This window comes from Hoplias malabaricus, chromosome 3 (genome assembly GCF_029633855.1).
Source record: "Hoplias malabaricus isolate fHopMal1 chromosome 3, fHopMal1.hap1, whole genome shotgun sequence".
Classification (NCBI taxonomy): Eukaryota; Metazoa; Chordata; class Actinopteri; order Characiformes; family Erythrinidae; genus Hoplias; species Hoplias malabaricus.
Window position 1 is genome coordinate 934,629 of NC_089802.1, and position 27,593 is coordinate 962,221.

At 44.4% G+C, this 27,593-nt stretch overlaps 2 protein-coding genes across 3 annotated transcripts; both read right to left on the reverse strand.

The window, feature by feature from the left end:
• Positions 1 to 77: 77 nt before the first annotated feature.
• Positions 78 to 8,476, reverse strand: si:ch211-250n8.1 (uncharacterized). Of its 2 annotated transcripts, none has more exons than XM_066665794.1 (16): positions 8,242 to 8,476; positions 7,799 to 7,903; positions 7,149 to 7,224; positions 6,481 to 6,637; positions 6,354 to 6,399; positions 6,172 to 6,230; positions 4,624 to 4,659; positions 4,490 to 4,542; positions 4,027 to 4,159; positions 3,499 to 3,719; positions 3,354 to 3,399; positions 3,106 to 3,171; positions 1,925 to 1,984; positions 1,754 to 1,836; positions 1,174 to 1,268; positions 78 to 643 (listed from the first exon to the last, which is right to left on the reverse strand). In XM_066665794.1, the coding sequence occupies exons 1-16, from the start codon at positions 8,276 to 8,278 to the stop codon at positions 609 to 611; spliced, it is 1,308 nt and encodes a 435-aa protein (XP_066521891.1). In that variant the 5' UTR covers positions 8,279 to 8,476; the 3' UTR covers positions 78 to 608. The 2 variants fall into 2 exon arrangements, with proteins under 2 accessions (XP_066521891.1, XP_066521890.1); XM_066665793.1 differs by having other exon boundaries at positions 80 to 643; positions 1,754 to 1,839.
• A 9,431-nt stretch (positions 8,477 to 17,907) lies between these two features.
• LOC136690827 (galanin receptor 2a) lies at positions 17,908 to 21,262 on the reverse strand. The gene is made up of 3 exons (XM_066662869.1): positions 21,251 to 21,262; positions 20,753 to 21,144; positions 17,908 to 18,649 (listed from the first exon to the last, which is right to left on the reverse strand). The coding sequence occupies exons 1-3, from the start codon at positions 21,260 to 21,262 to the stop codon at positions 17,908 to 17,910; spliced, it is 1,146 nt and encodes a 381-aa protein (XP_066518966.1).
• Positions 21,263 to 27,593: the final 6,331 nt, after the last annotated feature.

The window sequence follows — 27,593 nt, forward strand, 5'->3', positions numbered from 1 at the left end:
TAACTGAGGGCAACTCTGGGCCAAAGTTATCTGTCTAAAATATAATATAATATAAAGAAATAGTCTACACCTTTGGCCAATGTGTAACACAAATGATCTGTTTTAATTCATTAAATATAAAATACAAAACATGCAGTTTCGGTTCTCAGACCAAGTTCCAATTGCAGTCCCTTTAAGGTTAAAAACAAGATGCATTTAATGCACAGATCACCGCTCCCATTCGAAAAATCATAGGAAAAGGCATCAAGAATCAGGTGTAGGCCTCTACACTGTGATATTAATACATGAGAAATACACCAAGGACCAGATGAAAAATATTATGACATAATGATTCCACAAGTATATTTTACCTTTTACCAACACAATTTCAGAAAAAAATAAAATCCAAAGATTTTTATTTTTTTTTTACAAAAATGATTTGATGTGTGAGTAAGAGATACCGTACATGTAATAAACAATTTATATTACTTTTGTCATTGAATATTTTACAAAATGTACACATATTACAATACATTCATTCATCACACATCATATTCTTTAAATGTTTACGGTGTTAAAAACAGTAAACACAGTCCTGCAAGAAAATAACATCGTCTGCACAATAGTTTTCATACGAACCATTCTGTGTTTTTAAACCCAGCCGCTGTAAAAGTAAAGAAAGAGTCATTATACCTTTAAACAGAGGAGAATTAAACCACTCAAAACCCTAAGTTCCAGTGCTTTTACCTGAGTGTGAATAAAGTTACTGTACACACCTCTGTTTGTCAATAGATTTTTATCTTGATTACTCTTGCACAATGTTGTGAGCTGCAATTTAAATGTAATTAAACTTTCAAGGTGCACTGGCACCTCTTGACACATTAAAATGCTGATTACTCTTAAAATACTTTAAAAACCTATAGAATCATTACAGTAATAAAATATTATAATTATAATAGAATTATAATAATATAATATCATCTGAAACTACTTACAACCAGAATAATAATAATAATATGCCTGGTAAAAGGCTCTTTAAATTTGGCAAACACATCACTTTACATTAAACAACTATATATATATATATAATCATAAGGTGATTTGATGGTCCCAAATACAGTATTTAAAAAGGAATGAATAAATATATTAAACACATGATGTCAATAAATGGGTGAGAGACACGTATTTGCTCACCGATACGGTTGATGATCTCTTCACACTCACTGCTGGATGATGCCTGTAGCACCACGCAGCAGAAGCCAGATGACTGCTCCGTGTCTGGAGCGTCTCTGAAACAGCCAATTAAACACTCTGCTTCAATATTGACTCAGCTGATATAGTCAGAGTTCACATGCACAAAGCCTTTGAGAAATGAAGTGTATATTTGCACTGATAAGCATCTGGAATGCAGATATACAGGTCCTTTCAGTCCCACAGGTGTTCACTACTGCACCAGTTAATCAGAATGCTTCAGTGCCAGCGATCATCATGCATCATTTCCACCTTCCTCCTTCATTCACAGTTTTGGGTGTCACTAGTTTAACAGTTGACCCCTACTTTTTAATGCTTCCGTATTGATTTTCTCACTTAGTTTTTGTTTTGCAACAAATTGAGAAGCAGTTAAAACATACAAAACCATCCCAATAGAATTATATGTATAAATATATGCAGACACACGTTATAGTGTGTGAATTCACTACGTTAATGTGCACCAAGTGAAGACACAAACATGTTCAAACGTGTAATAAACAAGTGATGTGTCTAAAATACATACACTACACAAAAAGCAAAGATGGTGTAGTCTGGCTGTCCGAACCTCCCCACACAGGAGATCTCTGGAAAGTGGTGCTGGAACAGCTGCTGTTTAAGGTGGAAGAAACAGACTGTAAAATCACATTTTAATATGCATCGTTTTTACAGTCTCTCTTCAGTAAACGATACTGACCTGTTTACTTGCTTTATCAGAGCACGTCAGGTGAGTCTCCTTCACGTCCAGCAGCACTTCCTGAGCACAGGAACAAAGCTGACAATGGCTTTTCTCAGAAATCTCTATAGTACATTTACCAACGACTATTTGTGCACACCTTGTTTTTCAAATGATGTTCAAAAGTGTTCTCCATGTCAATTTTCAATAACTAATAAAAATAATAAAATAACTTTTGCAGAATTTCAATTTGAATAAAAAAAAAATACACACAAAATTAAAATAATTTATCTTGGGAATAATGTCAAACTTCAGACATTTTATCCCCTTGTGATGTTGAGACACTCATATTCAAACATTTTTGGTGTTTTAAATTTTCTTTGGGGCGGCACGGTGGCACAGCAGGTAGGTGTCGCAGTCACACAGCTCCAGGGGCCTGGAGGTTGTGGGTTTGATTCCCGCTCTGGGTGACTGTCTGTGAGGAGTGTGGTGTGTTCTCCCTGTGTCTGCGTGGGTTTCCTCCGGGTGACTGTCTGTGAGGAGTGTGGTGTGTTCTCTCTGTGTCTGTGTGGGTTTCCTTCGGGTGACTGTCTGTGAGGAGTGTGGTGTGTTCTCTCTGTGTCTGCGTGGGTTTCCTCCGGGTGCTCCGGTTTCCTCCCACAGTCCAAAAACACACGTTGGTAGGTGGATTGGTGACTCAAAAAGTGTCCGTAGGTGTGAGTGTGTGAGTGAATGTGTGTGTGCCTGTGTTGCTCTGTGAAGGACTGGCGCCCCCTCCAGGGTGTATTCCCGCCTTGCGCCCAATGATTCTAGGTAGGCTCTGGACCCACCGCGACCCTGAACTGGATAAGGGTTACAGATAATGAATGAATGAATGAATAAATAAATTTTCTTTGGGAAACAAAAAAAAATATTTAAAAAACTTTGAAACAGACACAAATTTGCTCTTTGTGTCAAAGAAATACTCTGATGCACACATGTAAGTACTTCATGGACTTGGTGTGTGAGTAAGTCACTCACTTGATCGCATTTAGCAGGCAAACGTTTCTCCTGAAGGGGGCACTGTCAGCACTCAAACAGCTTTTTGAGATATATATATATATGTGTGTGTGTGTGTAAATGTATATACACTAGTTACAAATACACTTTAAGTATTTTATACCTTAAGTATATATTTAAAGAAAAAACAGATGCACTTGTACCTTACTCTTCTGCTTCATTCTCAGAACAGCAGGAATGGCATGCTGCAGCACCTCCTTCCCACCGTACTGAGAGAAAAAGTCATGAATAATTAAGATTCATTTCACACTTAACAAATCATCAGCTTCCAGACGGCAGCAATGCCTTACATGTTACTTTCATATAAACAGAGTCTAATCCAGAGTCTGGGCCATAGACAGAAACAGAAAGCACACATCATTTTCAATATTGACTTATGTATCTACATTACCATTCCTATGTTTGTCTTGCCGAGGAGCTGCAGGGCGTACAGGATCCTGGTAACAACACATAATAAAGAACACAGTATTAAACAAACAAATACACATCTAAAGAGAGATTTTAATGATAATAAAAGAACGGATCGACATTCCCACCGTCCTTCTTTCACACACTGGCTGTGGCCCTGTCGCCGAGCTGCTGCAGGATCCGGCTGCAGGGCGTCCCGAGACGAGCTGAACTGGAGCGAGGGGTTTTCCTGTTTGAGCTGCCGTAAGAGAGGCACTAACGGACGATACACAGCTCCGTCCTCTCCTTTCCAGCGCAGCAGCCGGAGGGACAGAGGTTGACCCCTCAGTCTGGACAGCACCACTCCTGCCTTTACACAACACCGTGGTACAAACACTCAGAACTTAATCTGATAAAATGTATTTAATACCTGCATACCCCGTTTATAAAAGTAAATAAAACTGTTAGAACATGGAGCTCTTTGGGGGGGCACCCATTGTGGGCGCTAGTGTTCGGCTTAGATTTTTGTGGAAAGAGGATGTAAGTAAGGGCCCTGTTTCACTACTCCTCTAGAAACCCTTCCACTAGATACTGGAACATTTCAACTACTGCTGGAACCTATATTGGGATCAACAGAGTGTTATCTTTTAACTTATTCTTAGCAAATATGACCAGACCTGCCCATTGCTGGAATTCCTCAGTGATATTCCATTGATTTCATCAATGATGTCACCAGGCTCTGCAAACATGTCCACTAGAGCAATGCCTCCCTGAAGAAGTTCCAGTACAAACACGCGCCCCTCTAGGTATCTGAGGAACGGAGAGAGAGCGAGGAGGAGGTTGTAACTCTCTGAGGCTGCTGTACACTCAGAATAAACATGCTATAAATTTCTATGTGAAACTTTGGACACACCCGGTCAAATGTACAAAGAACTAACTTAAACAGCGAGGTTTTCTTGAAAACTCATTAAAATATATCATATGACCTGGGGTGTGCAAAGTTTAATCTACAAATAAACGTTACCAGAACACACAGAGGAGCATCTTGCAGCATTCCCGTTAAACTACAGCTTATAAATGGTGTGTAAAGTGCAAATATCTTGTCTAAGATGACAGACATGCTGCTGTAAGCATGCTAACCTGAGCACCATCCCCAACTCCCGGCATGGCACGGCCTCATAGGTCTCACACACCTAAAACACAGGTAGTGTCTCATCATGCGTTTACATGCACAGACCACCAGCGCTAATGCAGGGTGAGTGCTGAAGACTTACCGGAAGCAGCCAGCTCTCGTCCAGAAAGCTGCAGTTCTGAAGTGGAGACACGGAGAGGAAACGTCTGAGATACTCTCAGTTGCCAGTTTATTAGGTACACTAGGTTAGTCACATTCACACTGAAGGTTTAACATTCTTATACAAAACGTATCTCTTCATTAACAGTCAGTTTCAGACCACAGAGATGCTCTAGATCTTTTTCTCACACTACAATGTGAAACTGGACATTTCTTATTATTAATATTTTTTTGTAACATTTAATTGTAATTCAAAGTGCAAACATTCGCCTGCTGTCTTTTCATTTTATGGTATTTCTGGCTCATTATTTAAAAACTGTCTTTTTATTCAACAACAATTACCTAAAAATTAAGCAAGTGAGAATTTATTCATCACTGCATTCATTATGAGTTCCTACAGCAAGAAACTGCTGCAAAAGCATGTGATGGATTTGTTCTGTTCTTGGGGATAATGAATGAATGAATGAATGAATGAATGAATGAATTGCCTGTAAGTGCTTTTCCAGTTCAGGGTCTGGGGGGGTCCATTGGGTGCAAGGCAGGAACACACACTGGAGAGGGCGCCAGTCCTTTACAGGGCAACATACACACACACACACACATTCACTCACACCTACGGAAACTTTTTTGAGTCGCCAATTCACCTACCAACGTGAAAACCACACAGACACAGGGAGAACACACCACACTCCTCACAGACAGTCACCCAGAGGAAACCCACGCAGACACAGAGAGAACACACCACACTCCTCTGGAGGAAACCCACGCAGACACAGGGAGAACACACCACACTCCTCACAAACAGTCACCCGGAGGAAACCCACGCAGACACAGGGAGAACACACCACACTCCTCACAGACAGTCACCCGGAGGAAACCCACGCAGACACAGGGAGAACACACCACACTCCTCACAAACAGTAACCCGGAGGAAACCCACGCAGACACAGAGAGAACACACCACACTCCTCACAGACAGTCACCCGGAGGAAACCCACGCAGACACAGGGAGAACACACCACACTCCTCACAGACAGTCACAAGGAGTGGGACTCGAACCCACAACCCCCAGGACCGTAGAGCTGTGACTGCGACAACTACCTGCTGCTCCACCACGCTGCCCTTCTTTGGGTAAAACTGTATGCAAAAGTACGTGTGAGTTTTGGTTTTGACAATTTAAAGATGCCAATTTTCATGTAAGTTTTCATGAATATATTCATTCAGTCATTCATTGTCTGTAAGCACTGGGCGCAAAGCAGGAACACCCACGGAGGGGGGGGGGGGGGTCCCAGTCCTTCACAGGGCTTCATGAATATAGTTTTAATTAATACTTAAATTGTAGGTTGTTTTTTGCTGAATAAATGTTGACAATGTCGATTACACAAGCTGTGTGTGCAGAGTTAAACACTAGTGCCCACAGTGTGTGCAGCTGAAGAATAGGTGAATTCACTCATTACACGTCTGCAAACATTTGGACACGGTTAGTGTGGTACACTGGTCATATACAGTTCTCACAGCAGTGGATGCACACCTCTATATTGAGCTTGAACTCCATTTCAGAGAGAACTAGACAGAGAGAGAGGAAAGGTTCTGGGTGGGAGAAAACACACACACACACACACACACACACACACACACACACACAAGTGAGGTCATCTATACTCATCCATAAAAATGATAACTGCTACTTATGTCAAAGAAGAACATGCTCACCTACGAATTCCTCATTCCTCAGAACAGAAATGTCAGGGCTGTACCACTGCGGAGAAAGAAAGAAATGTCACTTCGAAAATTATTCAAAAGAAACCAGGCAGAACTTCATTTATTGAAAGATACTGACCTCCAAGACTTTATCTGTGTGTAACAGATGCTTGACTACATTTCCCAGAGTTCTCCTGGTCAGCATTAGCCGAATGAAGAAGCGTCCACGGCCCTGAGTGGTCAGGAGCTTGGGGCAGGCTGTGGTCTTTTGCACTGCTAAAGAGACTGCACTCAACCTGCAGCCAGAGAAAGTGCAGTAAAACTACAGTGATCAATGCCAGAACTTCACTGTATACATCAGTGTTGGTTATAAATACATTAAAACATGATATCACATCCTCACCCAGTACATGGCACGGTATCATATTCACCCAGTCACTCACACACTCACGTTTGGATAGTCCCACACACTCACACCTGAGGATACTTCACACACTCACCCAGTCACTCACACCTGAGGAGATTCATACACTCACCCAGTCGCCCACACACTCACACCTGTGGATATTTCATACAGCCAAGATTACACTGACACCTCTATCCAAAGCAACTCACAGTTTATCCATGTTTTAACGTCAGGTGGAATCTTGTCTGAGGAGACTCATTTATCCAGTGTAAATATGTAAAGTGTATGAAGCCCAACAGGGTCCCAGTATTGTTCCCAGTATTACAAATCATCATAAAACAAACCTGCTTCAGCTCAGTGTACGAGAATATTCACACAGAGCAACAGAACACAAGACTGACCTGCCACACGCGTCATTTTGCAGCAGCTGCTCAAAACAGCACCAGTAGTCTCTGTGAGTCAGGCTCAGAACAGGCTCTGAAACATCCACAATGTTTATAGAGTTAGAACCATTCCATGCTCGTTGTTGCTGGACTGGACAAGCTTTGCAGACCACTGATGGTCCTGAGGGGAACAGCTGTCTAAGAGGTGGCCCCGTTGTCAGGAAATCATCGGTTCGGTCCCCGCTGATGCCTCAGCCATCCAAGGTCATGGGTTCTTGCCGTTCTGAGTATATGTCTAACGGCACGGGGTCCTCCAGTGTATAGCACAATCATTGGCATTGCATTAGCAGCAGTGCAAAATGAATACGATGGTTGAATACGGTCGTGTCTCTGAGGAAGCGGGAGCTCATCCTCGTTGTGTGAGGTGGGGGAGTTCAGAGCTCTAAATGTAGATGGAGTAACGTCACTTGCAAAATGACATTCAATTTGGATGAAAGCTAATAAGGTCTCGTTTAGTTTAAAAGGAGAATTTGGCAATAGTCGGTCAAGCTTGTCCAACCTAGCAACAGTTACTACAAACAAAACGCTGGACAACCATATAGCCATGATATCACCCCCAGAGACAGTGTATATAAACATGTAATGGAGGAAACGTGTAGCCTACTCACGCTGAAGCCCCTTGCGAAGAATGAGCTCCAGCAGCTCACAGCACGAAGCCAAATGAGGACTGGAGTCTGTCACTGTGCCTCCAGCCTGGAGCTGCAGAATACACACTACAGAGAAACCGGTTGAGACAGGCTGGGAATAGGGATATGTTTAGGTGGAGGTAGGGGATAAGGTGAGTCAGACTTCAGATTACATTCATTATCATCATCATCATCATCATCACATACTGCCTGCAATAGCTTGGTATTTGGCTGATGTTCTGGCCTTAACTCACCTGTTCAGACTATCATAAGGACACATACAGTGCACTGGGCAAAGTGTCAACATGCAGCAACAAGGAACATGGACATGAAGTGCAAGAATGTTGACGAGGGGGGTAAGCACCATGCACAGAAAAGGATAGCGCCACAGTTGAACAACAGAATTTAAAATAAACACTGCTTACCCTTCAGGGTCTCAATAAGAGGGTCTTTAACGGGCATCTTTCCTCACTCTCCTGTTTATAAACACAGCACTGGGCACAGTTGGTCGAGCATTTCCGCACACCCAGCTGGAAATACAATGGCATTTACCCCAACCATGCACAGACATCCATCTACAGCAGCACAGACCCAACACGCTCAGCTCCACTTGAGAGACCTAAGCCGTACTCTGAAGCCTGCTCCTCCATTCGACGCCTGGACAGGGCAGTATGTAAATATTATGGAGATGAGCGACGAAAACTCTGAATGAATATTCATGAGGCTAGCCTCGGTGTCTCTAATCAAAAATCATCTACAGCACGGCACCGCCCCTCCAGCTCAAACGCGTCTCTTTGGCGCCCTCTAGTGTTCACAGCCTTGTGATGACATCTCAAAGCTGTCACTGATCTGGAGTAGTTTGTTTATATTAGTAAACTACATTGAATGGCCAAAAATTCGTGGACACTTCTCCAGGGACTAGGCCCCTCTTTGGCTGTAGTAACGTTGTCTGTAGGCGTCTGATGAGATTCAGCCACCAAAATGCCAGTGAAGCCAGGTTCTGATGTTAGAGGATTAGTTCTGGATCGTAGATTCTACTCTACGTGATCCCAGAGGTACTGGACAGAGCTGCATCACTTCAGCGCACATATAACCACTGCTCCTAAGTTTGACATACTAGGAAAGAAAATTAAAAAAGGAGATCTCCTTAATATCTCTAGTTCCTCTTAAACAACAGTGAGAACACATGGAAAGACAAAAGAGACTTTAGCAGAAGTCCCTTCTCTGTTCAGATTTGCCACATGAACTAAACACTCCTTTCTCCTTTATCTCTCTCATGTCTCATTTTTGTCTCTTTCTGTTTCTCCAAAGGGGTGACTCTGGGTGACTGTCTGTGAGGAGTGTGGTGTGTTCTCACTGTGTCTGCGTGGGTTTCCTCCAGGTGACTGTCTGTGAGGAGTGTGGTGTGTTCTCCCTGTGTCCGCGTGGGTTTCCTCCGGGTGACTGTCTGTGAGGAGTGTGGTGTGTTCTCCCTGTGTCCGCGTGGGTTTCCTCCGGGTGACTGTCTGTGAGGAGTGTGGTGTGTTCTCCCTGTGTCCGCGTGGGTTTCCTCCGGGTGACTGTCTGTGAGGAGTGTGGTGTGTTCTACCTGTGTCTGCGTGTGTTTCCTCCGGGTGACTGTCTGTGAGGAGTGTGGTGTGTTCTCCCTGTGTCCGCGTGGGTTTCCTCCGGCTGACTGTCTGTGAGGAGTGTGGTGTGTTCTCTCTGTGTCTGCGTGGGTTTCCTCCGGGTGACTGTCTGTGAGAAGTGTGGTGTGTTCTCTTTATGTCTACGTGGGTTTCCTCCGGGTGACTGTCTATGAGGAGTGTGATGTGTTCTCCCTGTGTCTGTGTGGGTTTCCTCCGGGTGCTCCGGTTTCCTCCCACAGTCCAAAAACACACGTTGGTAGGTGGATTGCCGATAGGGTTGCCAGATCTGAGTCGCCCCCCACTACTCCACTACTGACGGGGTAGAGGTAGGAGACTAGCTGTTTTGGCGAGTAAAAAGTGTCCAAATCTGTGAATGTGTGAGTGAATGTGTGAGTGTGTGTTACCCTGTGAAGAACTGGCGCCCCCTCCAGGGTGTGTTCCTGCCTTGCACTCTGTGATTCCGGGTAGGCTCTGGACCCACCGTGACAGACAATGAATGAATGTTTTCCAAAGCAGACGGAGTAGAATCGCCATTAAGTCTCCTGAGCTATTACAGAGCAACCTATGACCTCCGACTCTGTCCATGTTTTTCCAGGGTGTCAGCACTGGCTCAGGCTGGGTTAGTCTAAAAAAAAATCATTGCTATGAGGATTTGATGGCATTCAGACATGAGAACATATGTAAGGTCAGGTGCTGATGTTGTATGAGAAACATACGACAAATAACATAGGGTACAGTTCTACTGAACCACAGTCCATTGTTGGGGGTTTAAAAAAGCACTCTAGCCCACACCCGACATTGGGCAAATTGAACGGAGGCTCATGTGCAGCTGCTCCAGTGTCCCATTCTATTAGTCAGTGCTTGCAGCAAATACATCAGCAATACGTTCTAGAGGCATTTCCTTATGACACTGTCATTGTTCTGTACACAGCCACTGCCTTCGCTCAGGAGCCCCCTGAAGGGAACTCTGATTTCTTTGACATTAACAGGAGCTAGAAACACTTCCAGACTTGAGCGCAGTAGGTAGGTAAGGCTTCATGTGGTAACACCTTCACTTTATTCAGGTCAAATCCATTGTTTTGTCACAACAAAGCAGAGCAAAAAGAGATTAAATGAATAACAGCAAAGTCTACTTCCTTTCAGACCTCAGATACGTTCCACCTGCTCTTTTCTGAGTACAGTGCGTTAGATTCGGGTCTTTATTTTCATGGTTTACTGGAACATTTCACAATAAACAGGTGACATTTGAAATTGGGACAGAGCTGTGTCACACGCAACCTGTGGACGAGTCAACTTAACAAGGGATGTCGAGGGAGGGTCAGTCTTTGTTAAAGCTCCTCTGACCCACTTTAGCAGCATGACGGGGTGCCAGAGGGTCTGGGGTGGGGCTCTGTGCCCCTCTCTCTCTCTCTCTCTCTCTCTCTCTCTCTCTCTCTCTCTCTCTCTCTCTCTCTCTCTCTCTCTCTCTCTCTCTCTCTCTCTCTCTCTCTCTCTCTCTCTCTCTCTCTCTCTCTCTCTCCTGAGTTTTCCCGGAGCATGCCTCACTCTCCTGATTTCTTCAATCACTGCTGATTTGGACAATAAGATGCAGGTCAGTGTGTACTTTTTCTGATGAGATCCACATATGTGTGTGAGCGGGTGACCCCTGGGGAGAAGGGCGTGAGGACTTATGGATGCATCAACATGGTACACAAGCTGAAGTGAAGCGCTCTGAGGTGCTGTGGAAAAACATGTTGATCCAGGAGAGACGGAGGCACTTTAGTTTGTACATCGTACGGTACAAACACGCTGCACCTTTTTTATTATCAGACAATGAATCATTTCTCTGAAATAACAGAAGGAACAATGTTACGGATTTTCAATCATGAAATTTACACACAGTGTCAAAGCTCACGTTTTCAAGTAAAGAAAGAAAGCAAAATTCCCCTAATTTCCATGCCATTAATTTTTCTCCTGAAACTTTTTAGATACCATTTCAACCTTTCTTTTTACATTATAATAATTTGTGTTACTGTGTCTGCGTGGGTTTCCTCCGGGTGACTGTCTGTGAGGAGTGTGGTGTGTTCTCTCTGTGTCTGCGTGGGTTTCCTCCGGGTGACTGTTTGTGAAGAGTGTGGTGTGTTCTCCCTGTGTCTGCGTGGGTTTCCTCCGAGTGACTGTCTGTGAGGAGTGTGGTGTGTTCTCCCTGTGTCTGCGTGGGTTTCCTCCGTGTGACTGTCTGTGAGGAGTGTGGTGTGTTCTCCCTGTGTCTGCGTGGGTTTCCTCCGGGTGACTGTTTGTGAAGAGTGTGGTGTGTTCTCCCTGTGTCTGCGTGGGTTTCCTCCGGGTGACTGTCTGTGAGGAGTGTGGTGTGTTCTCTCTGTGTCTACGTGGGTTTCCTCCGGGTGACTGTCTGTGAGGAGTGTGGTCCAAAAAACACACGTTGTTAGGTGGATTGGTGACTCAGAAGTGTCTGTAGGTGTGAGTGAATGTGTGTGTGTTGCCCTGTGAAGGACTGGCGCCCCCTCCAGGGTGTATTCCCGCCTTGCGCCCAATGATTCCAGGTGGGCTCTGGACCCACCGCGACCCTGAATTGGATAAGGGTTACAGATAATGAATGAATGAATGAATGTTACTGTGCCTCTACGCCATGTTTCTTAGACTGAAGGAGACAAGAGTGTGGAAGCATTTGCTGAGGTGGTGACATTTAATTAACTCAAAGAATGCACAAACATACAATAACAAGGGAAACCAGAAACAATAGGATGCACCTGTGAGTTCAGTCACATGGCGGCCTAACAGTGCTCAGGTGTGGGATATGGCTAAGAGAGACAGGCAGGGAAATGGAAAAGTCCAAACACAGAACAAAAACCAAACCATCAGGTCCTGACACTCTAATTTATGTAATTTGTATATTAAATATATACATAAATGACCTCTGTTCTGATTGGATACTGCTTGAGCTGGAAGCTATGCAATACTTTGTTAGGTTCAGATTAAAAAAAAAATCCTCTATAATGTTTTGCTCTGCTGGAATTTTTAAAAATCTTCAACAAATCATTTGCTTCCTGACCGCCAGGAACAGCACAACCTTTGTACAGTTATTGTCCTCATTCTTTACTATAACTAACAGGAACAACACTAACAACAAGATAATAACAGAATGAGTGGGTTAAACTGCTGAATGCTGAAAGTGTGGTCATATGTAAATTTATTCGATGTTGAGACATCACAAAAATAATGAATTAAAATGAAGGTGTAATGTACCTTTACCTTTACCTCACACCTGTATTTAAAAAAAAACACTTTTTATAAAATTCAGAAGACATTTCCTCACCATTCGTTGCTCTCCAGTCTGCACTGGAATCTAATTGAATGTGTTTACGAACCCCAGTGTCTGTAAATAAACAAACTGTCTCAGTCCAGTATGCTAAGCTTTCTCTCTCTCTTTTTGCTCATGGCAGAGGCATCTGGAGATTTTTAGACGACGGAGGGAACTCTAAATGTTGAGGATATTCCTGCTTCATAGTTGGGTAATATTGACTTATTTTTTTGCTGTTACAGCTCACTTAAGGTGGAAATGTCTCCAAACTCAGGAGACGTCTAACTGCATTCTAGAAGGTGCTACAAAACTAAACACCTTGAGTCACAAATGAGTTTCTGTTGAAATTCAACAAAAGTGAATAAAAATGTACAGACCAGTTAAACATACAACATCAAACACACAGTTTCACCTTAAAAGATGTGGAGCGTCTGAATGTAAACAACCAGAGAGTACGGCACTCCCTTTAACAATGCTTACAGACCAAACTCCCTTCTGTGTTGTTGTTATGTAGTTTTCCACGATATGAGACTAGTCAAAGTTAAACCTGCACTACCACAACAAACAACCCATAATGACTTTGTGGTGGCTACAGACACAAAGGCCATTGGTCACAACATACAAAGCTTTGAGGAAACCGAGGACTCTGTTGAAGATGACGATGGTGGGTTGCACAAACAGAGACAACTTTTCTGCTCTTAATGAGAGGTCAGACTGGTACGGCTTGATTGGTCAACTCTGCCTGTGTTGTGGCCTATAGCAACCCTTGGTGTGGTCAGGGGAAGCCCATTAAAGTGGAAATAGATGGACAGTGTAGACAGAACACACAGAAGCATCTGCCCTCCACACTGACCATGACCAATTCAACTGACAAACACAATAAGAAGTGAATGCAGTGACTCATAACTCAAAACAGCAGCCCTGGAGTTCACTGTACGTTTTCTGAAATGAATAGTTGAAAAAATAAGTGAGAAATGTTCTACACAGGGGCAAACTACAAGGGAAAATGTTATAGAATATTGAAGTTCCAAAAGCTCTGCAGCACAGAAGGGGCAAGGCTCAGCATGACAAATTGCAGATGAGAATCTGGAGAAATCTTAGACCATTTAGGGCAAGGCTGGACACCAGGTGAATGATTGTGACCTTCGAGCCCTCAGATGGCACAGCATTAGATGCCTTCTTGCTACTATGAGACGTATAACCACACGTGCAGCCTGAAACTCTTATTACGCACGGTGAAAGACACATCGGCTTTTTGCAGCAATGCTACAGCATTTTCTGGGCCTGAGCTCATCTCAGATGGCACATTTGGTTTGTAAATCTTATTTTCATGCATGGGCAGCACGGTGGCGCAACAGGTAGTGACGCAGTCACACAGCTCCAGGGACCAGGGGTGACTGTCTGTGAGGAGTGTGGTGTGTTCTCTCTGTGTCTGCGTGGGTTTCCTCCGGGTGACTGTCTGTGAGGAGTGTGGTGTGTTCTCTCTGTGTCTGCGTGGGTTTCCTCCGGGTGACTGTCTGTGAGGAGTGTGGTGTGTTCTCTCTGTGTCTGCGTGGGTTTCCTCCGGGTGACTGTCTGTGAGGAGTGTGGTGTGTTCTCTCTGTGTCTGTGTGGGTTTCCTCCGGGTGACTGTCTGTGAGGAGTGTGGTGTGTTCTCCCTGTGTCTGCGTGGGTTTCCTCCGGGTGACTGTCTGTGAGGAGTGTGGTGTGTTCTCCCTGTGTCTGCGTGGGTTTCCTCCGGGTGACTGTCTGTGAGGAGTGTGGTGTGTTCTCCCTGTGTCTGCGTGTGTTTCCTCCGGGTGACTGTCTGTGAGGAGTGTGGTGTGTTCTCTCTGTGTCTGCGTGGGTTTCCTCCGGGTGACTGTCTGTGAGGAGTGTGGTGTGTTCTCTCTGTGTCTGCGTGGGTTTCCTCCGGGTGACTGTCTGTGAGGAGTGTGGTGTGTTCTCTCTGTGTCTGCGTGGGTTTCCTCCGGGTGACTGTCTGTGAGGAGTGTGGTGTGTTCTCTCTGTGTCTGCGTGGGTTTCCTCCGGGTGACTGTCTGTGAGGAGTGTGGTGTGTTCTCTCTGTGTCTGCGTGGGTTTCCTCCGGGTGACTGTCTGTGAGGAGTGTGGTGTGTTCTCAATGTGTCTGCGTGGGTTTCTCCGGGTGACTGTCTGTGAGGAGTGTGGTGTGTTCTCACTGTGTCTGCGTGGGTTTCCTCCGGGTGCTCCGGTTTCCTCCCACAGTCCAAAAACACACGTTGGTAGGTGGACTGGCGACTCAAAAGTGTCCGTAGGTGTGAGTGTTTGTGTGTGTGTGTTGCCCTGTGAAGGACTGGCGCCCCCTCCAGGGTATATTCCCACCTTGCGCCCAATGATTCCAGGTAGGCTCTGGACCCACCGTGACCCTGAACTGGATAAGGGCTTACAGATAATGAATGAATGAATGAATGAATGAATTTTCATGCATTGTCAGCTCTTTCCAGTTTTGATTTCTGGGTGAATCTGTATTGAACTTCAGTTTCAGCTTTGGCCAAGAACTTCAATGATTTCCAGTGTATCACTAGAAGCTAGTTAAGAAAGTATAAGTTTACGAGGCGTTTATAGAGACATATTAGGAGCAAGTGAGAGCTGGCAGTGTGTGAAACTTCGTTAGTTTAACACAGCTCTGTTGACTCGTTTTCCTGCTGCAGCTGCTGCTTGTGGCCTGATGGTCAAAAGCCAGATCAATGATTAGCCTCAGCCTCTTCATCAGACGACATGAGCCACAGAGTCACACAGAGCAGTGAATCACAAAATGAACAGCGCACTGAAACAACACAGCATTCCTGCTGGGTTCTTCAGTGAATGAAACCCACAATACCTTAGCAAAACGCACACACACACACACACACACACACACACAAAGAAAGTCAAATCTATTAACCACATTCTCATTTCTCAATTCCATTCTCTTATATCAATAATCATTACTGACTGAATAAATTAACTCTAATAAAAAAGCCTGAGGTCATTTTAAAATAGACCCCAGCTTGTTGTCCCCAGCTCATTGACTCTATTGTTACAATCAAACATCTATCTGGAACAACAAATACAAATGAAAGTCCATAGCACAAATGCACAATACATATTCACATGACAAGGCCCCAACGACATCTAATTATGGAGGGGATGCCCACGTCACATGTTAAATGAAGCTGAAAAACAATGTTTTTCCACTGACCAAGCATCGCCACTTACACCAGCTAACACCCTGCACGTTCTGTAGCCCCCCCACCAGTGAAAAAAGCAGCTCCTCCTGCCCGGAGAGAGAAGGAAAGGATAAGAGCACACACCAAAAACATGTTGTGTAACAGCTTGAATACTGATTTATCTCAAGGGTAGGGGCAAGCTCTTAAAGATAAGCCTGATTTTCTATAAAATGCACTTCTAGGCAAACACTTGGAAACCCCTTGAAAACACTTGGCAAAGGAGAGATGAGCTGACATTCGAACAGCACTTCAGAGGAAGAGTGGTCAGCGTGGGTTCAATCTGAACTGGAGTAACAAACGAATAAACAGGCCGTGACTAATTGATCTGAACGTCAGTTAAACACTGAACGCTCTATGAGCTGTCGGTGTGTAGTCTGGGTCCAGTTACATGAACATATTTTAGATTTGGACCATTTATGCTGGTCAGTTTGTCCTGATGGTGGTTCCGGGTCGTGTGATACAAAAGAAACAGGCCTTACAGCAATGTCATGTGACAAAGTGTGTAACAATTATGATCCTCCTTTCATGATATGATGATTTCTCAGTTCATCGTCTGATCAGGGTCGAGGTGAGTTCAGAACATATACAGAATCATTGGGTGCCAGTTTGGACAGAGCCCAAGTCCATCAAAGGGCATCAAACTGTGTTTTCAGTATCACTTTTTCTGTCTTAAATGAATGGGATTGTTTTTATATAAATGATGTATTCTGTGGGATGTATATTTATATTATTTTAATATTTATTTTTACTTACACTTTTGCATAATTCAGATATGTTGGAATTGGACACTGGAAGCCTGTGCTAGCATTTCTCCTGCGGTGTTGCTATCAGTGTGTGAAGAGTGGGAGAAGAGGGTTGCATTGACAATTCAACACAATGGGCAGCACTTTGAACACATTTTATAAGTGGTCAGAAACTTGTAAATAACTCATGAAAGAATAAAGTTACGTTAAAACCAAGTTTTTCCATTGTTTTCCATTGTTTCCATTGTTCACACCATTGTTTTTCTTGTGAAATTCCCAATAAGTTTGATGTGTCACATGACCCTCTTCCAATTGAATAAACAAAAGTTTTATAAACAAAATGGCCGACTTCAAAATGGCCACCATGGTCACCACCCATCTTGAAAGGTTTCCCCCCTCCCATATACTAATGTGCCACAAACAGGAAGTTAATATCACCAACCATTCCCATTTTATTAAGGTGTATCCATAGAAATGCCCCCCCCCCCATAGATCGCCCTCCAGGGTGTGTTCCTGCCTTGCGCCCAGAGATTCCGGGTGGGCTCCGGACCCACCGCTGCCTTGAACTGGATAAGGGTTACAGACAATGAATGAATGAATGAATGAATGAATGTTGGAATAGATGCTAACCATTTTAACAGATATCAAATATTAAACTGAATCTGGACCCCATTAAATCAACACTGTATTGTATAAGCCATGACCATAGAACAAACATCAACATATTAACATCAGGCACATACTCAGACACTGCTGGCTAATGCTGAATATTTACACCTCTTAATGACAGAGAAAATATGAAACAGATGCTGATATTAATACTATAATACTTAGTGTTTATAATGATCATCTGAGTCCACTAACTACACCAACCACCAGCTGATGATATCAACAGTGGATAAAGAGACCAGCGATAAACAGCTCAGCTCCATCCACTCACTGTCCAACGTTATTCAAATAAAAAGCAGAACTGAATTTTCTACTTTCACCCCGACAGCATCACGCCTTCTTTTTCCTTTCATCACCGCCACAGCGAGGCTTTCTCTTCTAACTCCTTCATAGCCAACGTCCTGGAAGGTCCCGACTTCCATACCTTTCTCTCATAACTACATACATATTAGTTACATAGTAGTTACTGATAATTCATGAGTTACTACTGAGTAATAAACCTTGACATTTCCGTCTAAACTTAAGTAACATTGAATGTCATGAAGGCGCTAGTCATCGTCTTCTTGCTGCTCCTGCTCCACAGACGGGCCTTGGTCAGCCCTTCGCTCTGATTGGATCCTTCGCTGGAGCCGACCTCCACCAGACTGACAGTCTGCGCCGGAGGAGCGGCGTGAACCCTCTTCACCGGACGCTTTCGCCCCACGCAGTAAAACACCTTCCGAAATCCCTTCCGGAAATGCTTGGATACCAGCGCGTACACAATGGGGTTGAGGCAGGAGTTGGTGTAGGCAACCAGGTGTGAGAGGATCCGCAGGACGTAGGTGGTGTGGTTGAGGGGAAAATGCCCGAACCACATGCACAAGATCACCAGGTGATGGGGCAGCCAGCACAGGCAGAAGAGCACCGCCACAATGATGATCATCTTGGTGACCTTGCGCTTGGCCCTGCGGCACTCTGACAAGTCCTGCATGGGGTCCACACTGGTCCACAGGTAGCGGATGGTCTGGGCGTAGGTCAGACTGAGCACCAGGACCGGGATAAGGTAGCCGAACACGAAGGTGCAGATGTCCATGGCTCTGCGGTGCTGGAAGTCCCAGGCTGGAATGCAGACTGTGGTGCCGTCCAGGTCCATCTGCTGGTAGTAGCTGAGGTAAGGGCTGGATAGCACCAGGGAGACCCCCCACACCACAGCGATGCAGATTAGAGCGTTACGGGGGGTCCGCATTTCTCTGGCCCTCAGTGGGTAGCGAATGGCTAAATACCTGTAAAGAAAGATCAAGTTAACTTTATTTTAGTGATCTGTGCTCCTCTAATCAGAGGTTAGAATCCGGACACCACCTGTTTACATTTATATTAGCCGTAAATAACATGTACCTCACATCTAATCACTTTTACCTCAGGTTTTTGAGTCTCACACACACACACACACAAACACACACACACACACACACACAGAAAAGCAGTGACCAACAGAGTAAGACAGTGAAGCAGACGCTGAGCATTGGTTAAAGGTCCCTCATCTCTTCAGCGCTGAGCTGAGGAGCCAGGGACCTGTGAAGTGATGGAGCTCCCTCCAAAATCAATGCTATGAGGTAGTGTGGGTTTTGTGATCCAGGACCCAGCATCATGACTTCACCAGGGCACAAGTGTGAATGGTGTGTTTGATGGTGAAGTGTGTGTGGGAGAGTCACCTGTCTAGAGACAGAGAGACTAGAGTGTGAGCGCGCTGGAATGCCGGGTGTCACAGAGGGCAAAATGTGTGTATGGTGTGTGTGTGTGTGTGTGAGAGAGAGAGATAAAGAGAAAGGGAGAGAGAGAGAGAGAGAGTAAGTCATGTTTTAGATGAGCTCCTAAATTTCTTGCCGTTTTTCTATTTTAAGTTGAGATAAACGTTAGAAAACATTCTTTATTTAATTGTATTCTATTAGTGAACATTAATTTGATGGGAATATATTAAGAAACTTTTTAAAAGGGCACATCAGTCTTGTGAGGCTACTGCAGGAGGAGAGAAGAGGAGGGGATTAAACCAGAACAGAGGAGGAAACTACATTATTTTACATCTTAAAATCCAAAGATGAACAGATCTACAGGGACAGATCAGGAGAAAAGAGAAAAGAACAGAAAACAGAGACTGAAACAGCAAAAGAGACTGAAAATGAAGCAGTAAACAGAGACAGAGAGAGAGAGAGAGAGAGAGAGAGAGAGAGAGAGAGAGAGAGAAAGAGAGAGAGAGAGAGAGGGAGATAGAGAGAGAAAGAGAGAGAGAGAGAGAGGGAGAGAGGGAGAGAGGGAGATAGAGAGACGGCTGCAAAGCGGAATTAGGCCAGTACCCTCTGTTACTGAGAAAACTAAATGATTAAATATTGGCTACATCTAAAAAACTGTGACCCCCCTCCAATCACTACAAAGCCCTGCAAAGCCAAGAGTTGAGCAAAGTGAAGAGTTCCCTCACTCAGCTGGTCCTGACCCTGACCTCACTAACACACACTAACCCCCATCAGGACCAGTCTGACACACCCCCAATCAGAGTCAACCAAATTATAACACTCCAAAAACACAACTACATCACCCATTGGAACACACACACACACACAGGCACAAAGCAGAATGCAGTGCTATCTGGCCCTAAATCGACAGTACACTGTAGCGGAGCACCTCAGCACAGTGACTGACCGCACACACAGAGCCACACTGACCAGGTACAGACTCAGCGCCCACAGCCTGGCCGTACAGACCGGCCGCTACAGACAGACCTGGCTCCCCAGAGCGGAGAGACACTGCCGGCAGTGCCAGAGCGGCGCTGTAGAGACAGAGCTGCACTTTATTACAGAGTGTGATAAATACAAACAATTAAGAGAAATTTACTTCCCAAAATTTGAAAAACTTCACCCACAATTCAACAGCTTCTCTAACGAAGACAAACTGAGCGTCCTGCTCCGAGACACGGGGGAGAGCAGCGCCCTGGCAGCAAGATATATATCTGCCTGCCACACACTCAGGGACAGTGAGTGACCAACACACACACACACACACACATATACACACACACACACACACACACATATACACATACACACACACACACATATACACATACACACACACACATATACACACACACAAGAGAGACAGAGAATGAAAGAAAGAGAGAGAGAGAGAGAGAGAGAGAGAGAGAGAGAGAGAGAGAGAGAGAGAATAGTTCTCCAGAGAAACTGTTTTGTACATGATGAGGAAGATGCACCATGAAGGAACTAAAATACTGACTCCTGTAAATAATTTATTCTATACCTACCAAAAAACTACTGAATCTCAATGTGTGTGTGTGTGTGTGTGTGTGTGTGAGCGAGATAGAGAAAGGGACTCACCTGTCCAGAGACACAGCTGTGAGTGTGAGGGCGCTGGCGTGCATGGTGAGGTAGACGGCGAAGTGGACGGCTCTGCAGGTGAGGGGTCCGAACAACCACTCGTCCAGTGTGTAGACGGCAGCCTGGAAAGGCACACAGAGCAGAATGAAGCAGAGATCTGCCACGCACAGATTCAGGATAAAGACGTTGGTGCTCTTGGCACTGGCCCGGCCCCCCCTCAGAACCACTGCTAGAACCAGGCTGTTGCCCACGGTCCCAGCCACAAAGATCATCGAGAAAGCCACGGAGATGACCACAGACTCGGCTGTGCTGTTAGACGACAGAGGGAAGTGCTGAGACACGTTCATCACTCCTCCACCTGCTGCAGCTACAGCAGGACTGACCCTCAGCCACTGACCACACACACAGACACACTGTAATCCCAGCCCTCAGAGCAGACTCCTCCTCCTCTCTGACCTAATCTGAGCATCACATTCAGGCTGAGAGCTGTTCACTGACTGAGACAGTCATCGCCGCGTGGTGGTGGACCTCTGTTTGTAACAAGCACAGCTGTTAATAAAGCATTAGCTGCACTGATTTCAGTCAAAACAAAGAGTGGCCATTTCACTAGAGGGAACCAGAGGGACGTGAGAGTGGGGGCAGCACGGGCAGTTCACTAGAGAGAGGGGGAAGGACGTGAGAGTGAAGAGAGGACTGGTTCATTTCATTAAATGATGTTATTTTTATTCCTTTGATTCTGAGGATTCAGTCTTGATTCCTTTTACATTTACTCCTCCACCTGAGCTAGAGAAGACCTCATCTGATCCTGGTACAGCACAGATCAAGGCCTCTGATCAGTTTAAAGAAAGAAAAGCAACATTTAGGGGTGGGCACACGTATTTCTACTTTGATGGAAGAAAAACAGATAAAAACCATGATTTCCATAATTCACTTGTCCCTCACTTGATCTTCTCCAACACCGCTCTCTAGTGAAACATGATGTTTTTTATTGTTATTATTTGTTTGATCTGGTTGGGCACTAGAGGGAGCAATTACTCAAACAGAAAATAAAGTACTTTACAGAGCATCATTTAGTGCCGCTGCATTTCCAGCTAAAATATTACTGAAGAACAACAGGGTGATCATCTCCTTTGGGACCAGTGCAGTTTAACCTTATAACAGAAAAAAACACTGCATGGAATGGATGACTACAGCACGTTTGAGTCTCATAGCCCTCACCAGGGGTCAGTATAACAGTAATTAACTGTTATTAAATAATTCACTTGGTCAAAATAGATCTAACTGTTCCATGGGCTTTTCTCTGGTGTCATAGACAGTGATTGAGCATTAAATAGGTACATCTTTAAAATAAGACTACATTTAAAAAAATCTGAGGTTTTAAGAGTGTGGACTGGGTGTGGATTCACTATTTGGGAAACAACAGGTCACTGTTGCCCTTTTAGTTTATGTGTTAAAACGGGTTATTAATAACTTTTAATACATTAACAACATGTTTAATAACTCTTAATAAACAGATATTAAACAATTTATAGTGTAGTGTTATTCTGAAGTGGTGCCATCTAATCTCTCTTGAAACACACATCCAGGAAAATTATATTTAAAGTTACTCAGACCACTGCACACATGTCAAATGTAAATTCATTCATTCATTCATTATCTGTAACCCTTATCCAGTTCAGGGTCGTGGTGGGTCCAGAGCCTACCTGGAATCATTGAGCGCAAGGAACACACCCTGGAGGGGGCGCCAGTCCTTCACAGGGCAACACACACACACACATTCACTCACACACTCACACATACGGACACTTTTTTTGAGATGCCAATCCACCTACCAACGTGTGTTTTTGAACCGTGGGAGGAAACCGGAGCACCCAGAGGAAACCCAGGCAGACACAGAGAGAACAAACCACACTCCTCACAGACAGTCTCCCAGAGGAAACCCACGCAGACACAGGGAGAACACACCACACTCCTCACAGACAGCCACCCAGAGGAAACCCACGCAGACACAGGGAGAACACACCACACTCCTCACAGACAGCCACCCGGAGGAAACCCACGCAGACACAGGGAGAACACACCACACTCCTCACAGACAGTCACCCGGAGGAAACCCACACAGACACAGGGAGAACACACCACACTCCTCACAGACAGTCACCCGGAGGAAACCCACGCAGACACAGGGAGAACACACCACACTCCTCACAGACAGTCACCCGGACGAAACCCACGCAGACACAGAGAGAACACACCACACTCCTCACAGACAGTCACCCGGAGGAAACCCATGCAGACACAGAGAGAACACACCACACTCCTCACAGACAGTCACCCGGAGGAAACCCACACAGACACAGAGAGAACACACCACACTCCTCACAGACAGTCACCCGGAGGAAACCCACGCAGACACAGAGAGAACACACCACACTCCTCACAGACAGTCACCCGGAGGAAACCCACGCAGACACAGAGAGAACACACCACACTCCTCACAGACAGTCACCCGGAGCGGGAATCGAACCCACAACCTCCAGGTCCCTGGAGCTGTGTGACTGTGACACTAACCTGCTGCACCACCGTGCCGCCCTACAATGTAAATTTATTCATTTATTTATTTATTTATTTATTCATTAATTAATTCATTTATTCATGCTCAAATGCTCAAAAATGTTTATGGGTAAAAAAACATTTCAAGCTTTACATGAAATTACAAAGAAAGGTTAGATTTCCCCCCCTGCTGTTCTTAGAGATGAGGTTATGAGTGAAGTGTTTAAATTCAGAGCTAATTATGCATTATCATTTTGCATTTTTATTTAAATTCTGAGGCTGATATTCTCCGGTAAATCTGACTGTTAAATTAAGACTAAATCAAAGCTCATTCATAACTCATATGATGAATAATAGTAAAAAATATAGAAACAAGATTGGTCTTAAACTTTAGCCCTGTGGAACACACCCTATTGGTGCAGTGTCTATTCCTGACACATTGGTGTGTGTGGTCAAGCAGAGACCCTGAGACCTGACCCATTTCACTCAGAGAAACCTCACTCATCCCTGGTCCATGAGTCACACTTTTCCAGAGCTATGTTTGTACACACAAGGGCACGCTCATACATACTCATACACACACACACACACACACACAGCCACACCGTCCAACACAACTCTGGCTAATCACCGCTTTTTATATCGAGGGGTTTCCAGGGGCATGGGGCAGTCCAGGCCTTTGATATTTGCTCCTGGGCTGATTAAGCAGTGGCACAGATGGAAGAGTGAGGGAATACAGTGCATTCATTCATTCATTTCAGGTTTGTAGTGGTTCAAGTATCCAACTGGGTTCAATGGGCACATTTTTGAGAATATAAAATGGCAGTTCAGTTATTTAACTCTCATAATAAACAGACTATGAGAGTTAAATGTGTAAGAGTCTATATGTAACATGTCTTTTGTGTAGTGTGATGATACGGGGGCAGCACTGGCCCAGGGTCCAACCCTCTGTGACCCTAATCAAAATAAAGCAGCTACAGAGGACACAATAATTATGCATAATGTTATGTGGAAAAAGTACCCCTTTAATTCATTGTACTGAACATTCCTTGGTGGAGCAGCAGAGGGCAGCACCATCATAAGGAATGCAGACGAGAGCGTGTCCAGTAGATAATCTTCATTAATGCGTTGATGCACCGGACAGAGGTCAGCATGGTTACTCTGAGCCGTCTGCTGCTACACAGCTACATATGCAGCAAGCTGTGTTACACGGTGTGTTCTGACCTCTTTCTGTCAGAGCCAGCATTAAAGTTTCAGTAGTCTGTGCTACAGTAGCACTTCTGTGGACCCACACACACCTTACTGAGACCTTAGGTGCCCCTGACCCTCTCGACAGTTCACACCGGGAATACACAACAAGGCCTGCCGGTCTGGAGATGTTCTGCTTCAGTCGTCTAACCACCGCAGTTTGACCCTCCTCAAAGTGGCATAGATGTTTGAGTTTTGTCCATTTTTCCTGCTTCCAACCACAACTTCAAGAATTGATTGTTCACTTGACGCCTGCTACACACCACCACCACCACCACCCTATAAAAAAAACAATGATCAGTGTTATTCACTTCACCTGTCAGTGGTTTTAATCTTGTGAGTGATATATACATTTTGAAATATCATCGCTGCCCAAAGATAAACATGTATCTCTAAAATAGTACATTTATTGGAGAAGAAAAAGCCTTAACTTTAAATAGACGTCAATGTAAAAACAATTTATTCCAAGTAATAAAATGGAGCATTCCTATTGGTTCATTACATACTGCCTACAGAAAGCTGACAGAGTCAAACAGGCATAAATCAGAAACAGTAATCAGCATGAGAGCACATTTTTGTTGTTGCTGTTAAACATTTGAAATCTCAGTCATTTGCCAAGTTTTTGTCCAGTATCTTCACTGTGGAAGCCACGCTAAATCTCTGCATGACACTGCCCCCGGAGTCAAACAAAGGACACATCATTCACAGAGAACTGGAGGGAGAAATATAGAGGAAAGGGTCCTCTTCTATTTCTATTAGCATCTCATATCACTCAGCCCTTTCCTGAACACACCCTTTGTGGTAACTGAGATGCTGCACTTTTCTAATAATCCCTCTGTGCTGCCAAGCGCTAACGTCCAGGCCAGCTAACCCAACGTTGAGCACCAATTTCCCACTGATTTCCAGGTCTTTACAGCAGTAGGGTTTGGAGTTTGTTTCTGTGACTTGTAGACACACTGTACGTCCAAACATTCGCACACACACTAATACTGAGAGTATGAATTCAGCTACTTAGAGGTGCAGATATGACAGACTCAGATGTTCAGTTTGTGTAATCTCTATAGAAAATCATGAAATGTAACAGGATTCTCTGGAATTACCCAGTGTCAAGCATCAGTTCGAGAGTTATTAATCCCACAGCTCTGAGCTGTGAAGCAGGGAGCCTGGGTTCTTTGCAAGTGACTTGCCTTCACAAAACTAATTCCACTGATACTTAATCTGAGATATCAGGCCTTCAGTTCTGCTCCTGAAGTTCTAACCAGTGAGAGAGCTCAAGTGGCTGTATTCATCTAAAGATCACAGAGAGTGAAAGCATAATTGGACTGTTTTCATTCAGGTGTTTCACACACATAACCCTCTTATTTCCAGAAGAGAAATAAAATAAAATCAACAATGAAACAGGGGCGTTACAACAATATTCATTCATTCATTCATTGTCTGCAACCCTTATCCAGTTCAGGGTCGCGGTGAGTCCGAAGCCTACCCGGAATCACTGGGCATAAGGCAGGAGCACACCCTGGAGGGGGCGCCAGTCCTTCACAGGGCAACACAGATACACACAAGTTCACTCACACACTCACACCTATGGACAATTTTGAGTCAAAAATCCACCTACCAACATGTGTTTTTGGACTGTGGGAGGAAACCGGAGCACCCGGAGGAAACCCACGCAGACACAGAGAGAACACACCACACTCCTCACAAACAGTCACCCGGAGCAGAAATCGAACCCACAACCTCCAGGCCCCTGGAGCTGTGTGACTGCGACACCTACCTGCTGCACCACCGTGCCGCCCAGAGACAAATATTTGAAATTAATAATAACTAGGCCCAGGGCTCCTGGGAGGGACTGTATTTCCCGGCTGATCTGGGAATGCCTGGAGGTCCCACAGGAAGAGTTAAAAGATGTGAATGACAGAGATATCTACCTCTTCGCTTGCCCTGTTGCTGCTGTGACCCTGAAACTAAGCCGAAAAGATAATGATGAGTGGATGATGATGATAGTAGCACAGAGTCTTTCTCAGAGGGACGTTTGCCTTGAATGTGCACCAGCATCCTTTCCTTCATGCTCCTCGTAGGGATCAAGTTTCTCTGAAGCCATTCACCACAAAACCTTCAAAAGCTACTGGGAAAGTGTATCGACTAACATTATAAAGTTTCAAAACACAACAAACTACTGTTTTGTCTTTTATGTGTTCAGCAATGTCGCTGGAGACCCTTTGTGTGTTGATGAATGTGACAGGAGCGTTCAGTTGTAAAGAAGTGTAACTTTAGCTCGTCTTTGATTTTGTGAAGTAACAAAGGGCCTGAGGATCCTGTGGTGTTGTCCAGGCGCGGCTATCAGATATAATATTGTGAAAAAGGCTTTAGGTAAGATATAAGTTAAATGCCCCTCCTTAAAGGGGAAAAAAAACAAGTCCATAATCTGTTGTTATAGTTATGAACTGGTGAATTGTGGGTAAACTTTATTGTAGAGCATTATTATAATACATTTACAAAAAAACGATTGGGAAATTAAAAGGATTCTTCAGCGTTTTTCCACCTAATCTCCATTTGTATCATACAGTCAGTAATGGCAGAGAGTAGTGTATATTTAGTAATACTGAATATCCTTAGCTATTTTAAATGTACCTTTACATTAATTTAATTAAAATTCAGTAGTTCAAATATACTTTACAATGTATCAGAATATTTCCATTCCCTTCATCCTGTTCAGGGTCATTCAGTTTTACTCACTCCCCCAGTCACTCACACACACCTCTGGATAATTTTGTATAACCAGTCCACTTCCCAACAAGTGGAACATGGGAGGAAACTGGACAGGCTGAAGGAAACCCACACAGACACAGGGAAAACACAACAAACTCCTCACCGACAGTGTCCAGAGGGGAGCACTGAACCCACCTGCAGCCCCACCAGCATCAAAACTGTATTTTAGAAATAGCAAAATAAAATTACAGCTTCAAAATCATTGTGATATTCCTCTGACCTGTAATAGGGAGAAAAAGAAGGGGTCAGAGGCTAGGAATATTCCCTACAT